This window comes from Myotis davidii, unplaced genomic scaffold (genome assembly GCF_000327345.1).
Source record: "Myotis davidii unplaced genomic scaffold, ASM32734v1 scaffold238, whole genome shotgun sequence".
NCBI classification, from domain to species: Eukaryota; Metazoa; Chordata; class Mammalia; order Chiroptera; family Vespertilionidae; genus Myotis; species Myotis davidii.
In genome coordinates, this window is record NW_006293779.1 from 5,877,764 (window position 1) to 5,887,171 (window position 9,408).

Sequence of the window (9,408 nt, forward strand, 5' to 3'; positions counted from 1 at the left end):
GGACCAACCATCTCAGTTTGCTCAGAACTGACAACGTCCTGTCTGTCCCTTCTCCCCCCACAAAAAGTAGACCCTCTCACCTAAACCGTCAGCATTAATACACGGGGACCCTCCATTCTTCCCTGATAACTCTAATTGGGCCTTTAGCCATGATTTTGGTACCAGTTGTTGGTAGGACCAACTGCCCTCAGTGAAAAGCCCCAGAAGCAGATGGAAGAGGACCCAGTAAGCTCTCTCTGAACATACTGAACTTTTGATCAAAGAACCGTGGACCAAACCACTTGACTGCCAGGCAGTGCTCCTGGATCACACCGCTCGTCTTTCCAGTGCTTCCGTGAAAAGAGAAGCTGCTAGTTCCCTCCTCAGTGTGAAACCTGTCGGCTTTTTGTCCCCTCACCAGGTGATTGGCATGCACTACTTCTCTCCTGTGGACAAGATGCAGCTGCTGGAGATTATCACAACCGAGAAGACCTCTAAGGACACGACTGCGTCTGCTGTAGCAGTTGGTCTCAAGCAGGGGAAGGTCATCATTGTGGTTAAGGTAAGGAGCTGTGGCACAGAACGGCAGACTTGGATAAGTTTTATTAAGACTCCTCATCCCTCCCGGCTTATTTATAACTCGTTCCTTTTGATAGGACTTCCCCTTGATTGTGTGCAGTATGGATAGTGGTGTTGACTGGACCACTGAGTCAGGGTTGGAGTGGGGCAGGTCTGGGACGTGGCAGGTTCCCAGCCTTTCGGGTGGCCACGAAACCACACGCTGTGCTCTTGGATTCCAGCCCTGCTGCTCCTGGCTGTGGCTTCCCTTGCCATTTCATTTTAAGGATTCTGATTGAGGTTATGATCACCTTGAACTCTGAAATGATATCTGGGAAAGGGAGGCTGCTTTCAGACTCGGGTAGTATCTGCAACGGAGGGGCCCCGAGTTCATGTTCTCCCCCTTGCAGGATGGACCTGGCTTCTACACCACCAGGTGTCTCGCACCCATGATGTCTGAAGTCATCAGAATTCTCCAGGTTGGTATTGCTCTCGGAATGTTTGAGGCCTCTTCCACTCCTTAAACCAGTCCCCTGAACTGCTGATGTCAGGATGAGGAGAAGCTTCCTTCTAATGCACTACCCCGACTCTTCTCCAAGAAGGCCCTTTCGTGGCATCCCTTTCTGCATGGGGGTGGGGAGCCATAGGCTCTGCTCCCTTCGCCTCTCTCTGCTCCATTAGTCCACAGGCCTCCCAGCACGCTCTTCTGTGCTGTTTCTGCATCCCCTTAGCGGCAAGGGCCATCCAGAACAGAGCCTGCATGGTCTGATTGGTGTTGTGTCTGCTTCTGTGCAAGCCAATCCCCCCGGTGGCCCTACAGGTCATTCACAGGCACTTAGACACAGGATCCCGGGGCTCTGCAGCACTGCTTCTTGGACTCTCTCTCCTCTCAGTCCTGGGAACCAGCCCTGTCTGCCATGGAATCTTCTGGTTATTGAGATTCAGAATTGCAGACAAGGAAATGAATACCTTTCATCTCTAGACTTCCTTAAAGGTTAGGGAAGGCTCAGACTTTTTGCCTGTGTGACTCCCAAAACTCTTGTGTTTCCCTGACTGAAACAGTCCCCGTCCTGGGCCTGGCCAGGTGGCAGCCAGAAGAGAAGTGGCTGTTGCCCAGGGAACCCGTGTGGGGGACCAGGGATGGCCTTCCCCTGAGGTCCCTGCTTTCCTTCCCATTCAGGAAGGCGTTGGCCCTAAGAAGCTGGATTCCCTGACCACAGGCTTTGGCTTTCCCGTGGGTGCTGCCACACTGGTGGATGAAGTTGGTGTTGATGTAGCAAAACACGTAGCAGAAGACCTAGGCAAAGCCTTTGGGGAGAGGTTTGCAGGTGGAAGCCTGGAGCTGCTGAAACAGATGGTGGCCAAGGGCTTCCTGGGTGAGTATCCTCAAAGAAACACAAGTTCCGAACAGCTTCTGGAGACCAAGGAGTTACAGAGGCCCGCGTGTGTTTCCTGGTATCATAGGGAATTTCAAAAATGACTGCATGACAACCTCTCCTTAGTGTGGGCCTGTGGGTTATGGGCAAAAGGTAAAACCCTGGCCTTCTGAAGCTCTGCCACTACCTGGCCCCAGTTACGCCAGATCGACGAGTATTTTCCTCCTGCCCAGGGCCTCGGACATCTGTGCCCTGCATTACCGTGCTGCTGGCCACCTGTGTGGAGGAAGTAGCTCTACCTACAGTGTACAGTTGAGGCCCACCGAGAGGTGGCTTTCTCTTTTGAAAGTAGCAGCAAAATCAGTGCCAGGACCTGGGCATCCCAGGTCGTGGTGTTGCACATCTGGGCATTAAAACTCACCCAGCTGGCCTTTCCCATACAGATACAAAGATGTCCAAACCCTAAGACCTCTCTTCCTGCTCTGTGAGCTCTCTGACAAACACCAGATGTTTAGCTAGATCCAAAACTCGGGAACACAGGCGAGAGGCAGCAGAGGCGGGAGCTTTACCGCAGAGCAGCAGGGAGGGAAGGGATTTCTCAGGCCTGGGCTCTAAGAATTTTAACTCTACCTTTTCCTGCTTCTAGGTCGCAAGTCTGGGAAGGGCTTTTACGTCTACAAGGAGGGTGTGAAGAGTAAGGATTTGAATTCTGAAATGGATAGTGTTTTGGCAGGCCTGCAGGTGTCTCCTAAGCCTGAAGTGTAAGTCAATTTGAGTGGCTTATGGCATGGAAACGTTCCTCATCAGCCAAAGCTTCTCAGCCCCTCTTCCATCTCTGTTCTGACCATGAACACCCGCGATGCTGGCACAGTGCTCTGTACTTTTGCCTTCTGCACGCCACCTCATTCTCTGCCCGCATCAGGGGAGAACTGCCGCCCAGCCTTGGTAGACCCCCTGCTCCAGCCTTCCCTCTGAAGGTCCCAGAGAGCAGCTAGAAAGACCATTGTCCCAGGCCCCTTCCGGCTCCACACCCTTTAGTATCATTTGTAATTGACCATTGCTCATACCTAGAGGTGCTTATCTAGTCTGTTGCAGACCCTGTTCTAGGTGCTGTTTCTGGTTAATCAAGGCAAGTTGCTCTACCCAGTCTTTTTTCTGGGAAAGGCTGGCCTGTTACTGCAAAACTCAGTCCCTGGTCGTGCGCCATTTGTGATCCTGAGTGAGGGGGGGTGAGAGGATTGAGAAAAGACAGACAAGAGAATGAAAGCTGGGTCTCGGTGGGATGCTGCCTCCCTGATGAGGAGACAGTGCCAGCGCCCACAAGCCGTGTCTTTATTTTATAGCAGATGCCACGAGGCACAGTAAGGGCGTGATCACGTTGTTTACAGCATTCTCCTGAGCTCCAACCCTACTCAACTACATGCACCTGAACTCTAGCACAAGGCACGTGGGGCCACGTGTTTGGACCATAGGTTCAAGCTTACAACCACAGCCGTTGGCTATAATTGTGCTGGATGGGCCCTGCCCTCCAGCTGGGACTTGCACGTGGCAATGAGAGGACCCTGTCCTTTCATTAGTCCGAGCTGGCCAAAACACTGTACCCCCGCCCCACACTGGCCTCCCGGCAGCACCTTCTCTAGAGTTGGAGGCCGGCTCTCATCCCTGTGTGGCTCCTGCAACCCTCCCCTCCTGCTCTTCTCTGCCTGACGTCCCTCCCTGTTGGCAGCTCCTCTGACGAAGACATCCAGTACCGCCTGGTGTCGCGGTTCGTGAACGAGGCCGCCATGTGCCTGCAGGAAGAGATCTTGGCCACACCTGCAGAGGGAGACATCGGAGCGGTCTTTGGACTCGGCTTCCCCCCCTGTCTTGGAGGTGGGCCTTGGAGGTTGGGGAGTTAGCTTGCTTTATCTTAGAGCTCATATGGCTGTCTCCTTCAACAAAGTCCTGCTTCCCCCGCAGGGCCCTTCCGCTTCGTGGATCTGTATGGTGCTCAGAAGATAGTGGACCGGCTCAAGAGGTACGAGGCTGCCTACGGGAAACAGTTCACCCCATGCCAGCTGCTGATCGACCAGGCTAGCGCTAACAAGAAGTTTTACCAGTGAGCAGCTCACACCTGCTCGCTCCCCACTAACCCGCCTGCCGCAGTGCTGGTCTCCAACAGAGGCACCTAGATTTATCCGTAACCGGAGGGAAGACAAGCACTGGCCTTGGGTGTGTGCCTTGATTAAAGTGCCTTCGGCTAAGACTGTCTCTTCCTCCCGGTGAAGTCTGGCTGTGTTTGCACTTCCTGTTGGAAGGTGGAACCCACTGTGCTCACGAATCTGAGCCCAAAGACCCAGAGTGGCAGCGCTCCTCCCAGGAAGCCCATGGTGGCGAAGGCAATCACACACTCAGCCAAACACAGGATAATAAAAACCAAACTTATTTATCAGCCTCCCTGCCTGCTTGTTCCTTTTCCTACTGATTTTGCCCTTCCGGTTTAAACCCCTCCTTCAAGGAGTGGGCTGGGAGAAAGCCCTGTGCTTTGGGGTAAGAAAGTTGAGTTCTGAGCAGCACCTGAAGAGAGAGACTGTGATATAGAGGGTGGGACTGTTTAAATGCTTTGGCTGGGCTCCTGCTTACAGTGGGAAGTGGCCCTCACTAACCAGGTATGGAGGACCAGGATAAAACAAACTCTCCCTCAACTGCATTTCCTCGTTGCAGTTTTACCCAGTTTTTTCTTGGTGGGACACATTCACACATGCTTCTCAGGGTGTTTGTGGGAAGGTTAGCATTAATCAGAAGAGATCACATTTTCCTGGTCACTGTTTCCTGCACCTCTCAGCTGCACCACAGCATGGGAAATGCCTGCACAGTGAGCAAAGGCAGCACGTGTGAGTACAGGGGATGCTGAGTCAGCCCACCACCTCCTCCTCTGCGAGACCCTCCTCTCCTCCCCTCCCCTACGCCCTGCCCTCTGCTGTGGGAAGTTCCTACACTCATGTTCTGGCAGAAGCAGGGCCCAGTCTGGGTAAACAGCATCGAGGCTCTTAGCTCATTCTGGCAGAAGGATCCCCGCTGAGTGTGTGCGGAATCATTCATGTTCCATCACTGCGCCTTCTCAGCTTTGAGAAGTTACCAGTTCCTCCTGCCTCTGTGCCAGTTTGAGTGCAACAAGTACTTCAGACATTGCCTGGACCAGTTCTGTTGTGGGGACTGCCAGGCAAGGACCTTAACTCTGGCTCTACTAAACACTGACAGGTGGTTGCTAGGAAGCCAGGCTCTAAAACCAAGTTGTCTCTGAGTTGGGGTTTTCAGATGACCAGTCCGCATGTAGAGAACTGATCCTTGCACCACAGCCATTAACAGGCTTCAGGCCCTAGCTGGTTTGGCTCAGTGGATAGAGCATCAGCCTGTGGACTGAAGGGTCATGGGTTCGATTCTAGTCAAAGGCACATGCCCGGTTGCAGGCTCAATCCCCAGTAGGGGGTGTGCAGGAAGCAGTCGATCAATGATTCATCACTGATGTTTCTATCTGCCTCTCCCTCTCTGATATCAATAAAAACATCTTTAAAAAAAACAAACAGGCTTTAGAACATGGGGCTCTGAGCGCCTATGGCAGGCGGTCTGCCAGCGCAGGAAGTTGAACCTGGGCCCGGGCTGGTGGCATGGAGCTCTGAAGTCTGGTCCTTCCACTGAACAGCACTAGTTAGGTGTGAATTCCGTTGGAACAGCTGTGGGAGCTGAAAAGTTCTTTAGGGCAGGGGCTGTGAGGGACTCTCAGCAGGGAATCGGGGCAGCACTACCAGCCTTTTCTGGGGACACGTGGATGGGCTGCAGGCACACACCATCCCAAGTCCTCCTGCGGGGCTGCCCACCATTCCTTCACGGGAAGAAAGCAGCCGACAGCGGAGTTGCACCGGCACTGTCCTCAGCGTCTAGCGTTTATTTCACGCGTCCTCGGGGATTCATTACCTGATCAGCAAGGAAACCAAATGTCTCCACATCGGTCTCTGTGCTGTTTCCTGACTCCCTCCCTCAGAGCTGAGGAGGCCTACTTGGGGCACAGGCACCAGCATGGCTTTGCTATTCTCAAGGCAGGAAATAAATATCTAGGTCGGCTGGGTGAGGCAGAAGGCTGGTGCCTCTGGGGCCTGGCCCTCGTGAGCATGAGAAGTAATGTCTGGGCAGGTGAGACGGGAGAGCATGGGGGACGGGCAGTTGCACACAACGACCACCCTGCCCTGGGTGCCACGGACCACCATGCTCGAGATCCAGGGCCCGAAGGCCTGTCCGAAAACACATGAGCAAGAGCAAGTCTTCCCAAGCCACTGTGCTGCCTCCCGCCCATCCCACCTGCGCACTATTGACAGGAAACCGGGGAAGGACACCAGGTGTTTGCCAGAGTCAAGTGATGGAGGCAGGAGACCAGTGCAGGTGGGAGTGACTGAAAGCCACTTGTCAGAATCAAGGAGCAGCCGACCAATCAGCCTGCTCTTCCATGGAGCCAGAGTCTTCGCAGACTGGACCCACCCTGGCAGGATGGGGCTAGTTGCACTGAGCTCAGGAGAACCCAGGGCGTCAGTAGGCATCTGCCTCCCTAATGAGCTACTTCCATTAACAGCAGCGCTGTGCTCCTCCAAAGTCAGCGCCCACGAACCAGAACCCGGAGTGGGGCTCAGGTGAAAGGCACGGGCTTATACTGGATCCACCTGTGCTCAGGACCAGGGACCTACTCAAGGTGCAGCAGAGGCGGGGAGGGAAGGGCATCGCAGCGCAGAGGTCCTGAAATTGGCACCCCAACCCTGGAGCAGCTTAGGCCAAAAGCCCCCAGAGCATAGAGGAGAGAGGGCACTTGGGGGATTTGTGCTTAAATTACGGACTCCCTTCCTGCTAACCGGCACCTACAAACTGGAGAAGTGCGAGTTGTCTGTGAAGATCTTCAGAGTGTGGGATGGTGTTAGGTCACCATGAGGCCAGCTTTTGACCCCACCATGGGAGCCACAGCCGGTGCCTGACCAGGTGCAGGTGTGGCACACTGTACTCCGCACACTCCAAGGCAAGCCGTCCCCACGTGGGGGTCTGGTCCCAGAGGACCCCATTTCCAAGTGTGGCTCCCCTGGACTCACAGAGTGGCTACCTGGCACCCTCACAGGCAGCACTGTCCCCTGCAGACCGTGGCTGGCCTCGGGCCTCTGTGCCAGCCTTCCGGTTGCGCAGCTACAAGCTGGGAAGGTCAGATCTTGGGCCGCCAGCCTTTGATGAACTGCATGATCTTCTTGACCTGAAGCTTGGTGAGGTGGAAGTCGTCAGCCAGGATGTCCTCACTGAGCTGCACAAAGATACTGCCATCGATGCGTTCTCGGGCAAAGAAGCTCACCACGTCCTCGGAGAGCCCGATGAAACGCAGGCTGCGAGAGACCTCCTCCAGAGAGAGCGCAGACAGGTCGGCGGGGGGCTGCCAGGAGGCCTCCCGGCCACAAAAAAAAAGGAGGCCCTTCCAGGCGCCCTTGGGTGAGGAGGAGGCGTGCTCCACCTGCCTTGGGCCCCTTCGGGGCCGCTGGTGACAGTGGAGTGGGGACCTGCCGTAGCACTAACCCCTCAGGCTCAAAGGCCTTGGGGGGTCCAAGAGGTGAAAGGCGGGGTCCAGGCCCAGGTACCCCCACAGCTCTGGGTTCCTGACAGCGCAGCAACTCCAGCTCTGGAGAACCTCCCGGCCTCAGCTCAAAGGGATCAAAGGGCTCCAGGGCCGACTCCTGCCACTCAGAGGAGGAGGAGGAGGAGGTGGGACAGGAGGAGGTGGGTGCAACCGAATAGGCCGGGCCTGGGGAGCCCGGGCCTGGGGAGCACGCAGGGCTGGAGGTAGCCAGGGCGGCCGAGACGGTCGTGGGCCCTGAAGAGGAGGCCGCTGGAGGGCCTGAGGAGTAGGCAGGCCCGGAAAAGGGGTTGAGGGCTCCAAACGGAGCAAAGCGTTTCTGGGGGTAAGAGGGCTTGAGAAGGGGGGGCGGGCAGCCGTGGTAGGTCTTGGCAGGGGTGTCAGCCCCCAAGAGGGAGGGAGCTCGACTGCTCAGGGGCTCTGCGAGGGCCCGTGGGGCCTGGCTGGGCTGCGTGGTGGAGGGCAGGGGTCCTGGCGGTGGGGGGCGGCTAGAGGACTCGCCCACTTTGCAGTCTCCCCAGGTGCACGGGTAGCAATACAGGGAGTAGGCATCTGGTGACGGGGAGCCACTGCCACTGCGGGAACCCGTCCTGTGGGCAGAGAGACGACACATACGGAGGGTAAGACAGAGCAAGAGGCAAACACAACAGGTCACACCCATGGCCCTGCAAACCCCCACTCTTCTGGCCACAGAGGCCGCCACTCCAATCTCGGCAACACAGGCCCATACCCCAGCCCTCAAGGCCCGGGACCTCTGGGGTTGCTCCATTCTTTCTTCAGGCATCCCCAACCCCAGGAAAAAGTCAATGAAACTGAATTAGGGAAAAAAATGTTAAATAGCAAGGAACGCTTCATCCTGGGGCAGAGTCCCCGCCTGGAAGGAACCAGTGCAATGTTCCCGTCCAATCCTCACATTTAGGAAAGCGGCCAACTGAAGCAGGACCGTGGAGAGCAGTGACTGGGCCCCAGCCCCCCACCGAGTGCCCTCCCCTCGGTACTGCTCAAGGACCTGCACCCTTTGAACCCGCAGCCTGCGGTCTTCCCTTCCTCAGCCTGGACTCCCTTCCTCTTTCCCCTGCCTCAGCCCACCACAGGAGAACCGGGGCCAGGAGCGGAAAGGGGCTCACCCATCCTGCAGGCCAGAGGAGTAGTAGGAGAGGCTGGAGCTGGGCGAGTGGACAGGCTGCAGCTTGGGGAAGCGTGGGGGCACCGGGGGGCTGCCAGGGAGCCAGCCGCTGCCATTGCCACCCCGGGGAGGCACGGGCGGGGCGTTGAGAAGGCGGCACTCCTCCTTCACCTGCAAGCAGAGGGCATGACTCCACCTGCGTCCCCCGGCAGCTGACGGTCCTTCTTTCTCTTCCCGAACAACTAACTCGGAGACTCTTTGCCCCACTTGGCCAAGAGGCTGCCTGGCCTCACGCCCCACCTCCTCCACCAGCCACCTACCCTACCCACCCCACCCCTCCTCCTCTCTCCAGCCTGTTTCACTTCTCAAGAGCCCACAACATACAGTCTTCTACTGCCTTGGAAATCTATAAAGGATGTCAGAAAAAGAATATAGAAAAGTAGATTAAAAAACAAGCAGAAAGCCCTCGCTGGCTTGGCTCAATGGATGGAGCATCAGCCTGCGGACTGAAGGGTCCCAGTTTCCATTCCATCAAGGGTGCCTGCCCGGATTGCCGGCTCCATTTCCAGTGTGGGGTGTGCGGGAGGCAGCCGATCAATGGTTCTCTCTCATCACTGATGTTTCTCTCCCTCCCTCCCTCTTCTTCCCTCTTTGAAATCAATAAAAATATATTTTTTAAAAAGGTAGAGCCCTGTCTTACTCTTAAAAAATCAGAAAAATAGACATTCCCTCCA

General features: G+C 55.9%; 2 protein-coding genes across 2 annotated transcripts in view; one reads left to right on the forward strand and one right to left on the reverse strand.

The window, feature by feature from the left end:
• The window catches only part of HADHA (hydroxyacyl-CoA dehydrogenase/3-ketoacyl-CoA thiolase/enoyl-CoA hydratase (trifunctional protein), alpha subunit), a 29,955-nt gene extending 25,608 nt beyond the window's left edge, over positions 1–4,347 (forward strand). The window contains exons 15-20 of the mRNA XM_006767496.2: positions 401–541; positions 948–1,016; positions 1,718–1,913; positions 2,560–2,674; positions 3,640–3,785; positions 3,873–4,347. Of these exons, the coding sequence (XP_006767559.1) occupies positions 401–541; positions 948–1,016; positions 1,718–1,913; positions 2,560–2,674; positions 3,640–3,785; positions 3,873–4,015 (810 nt within the window). The 3' untranslated portion in view covers positions 4,016–4,347. The remainder of the gene's footprint in view (positions 1–400; positions 542–947; positions 1,017–1,717; positions 1,914–2,559; positions 2,675–3,639; positions 3,786–3,872) is intronic.
• A 1,459-nt stretch (positions 4,348–5,806) lies between these two features.
• GAREM2 (GRB2 associated regulator of MAPK1 subtype 2) overlaps positions 5,807–9,408 on the reverse strand; it is an 11,730-nt gene continuing 8,128 nt past the window's right edge. Inside the window, 3 exon segments of the mRNA XM_015566430.1 lie at positions 5,807–7,378; positions 7,380–8,138; positions 8,676–8,990. Coding sequence (XP_015421916.1) covers positions 7,129–7,378; positions 7,380–8,138; positions 8,676–8,990 — 1,324 coding nt within the window. The 3' untranslated portion in view covers positions 5,807–7,128.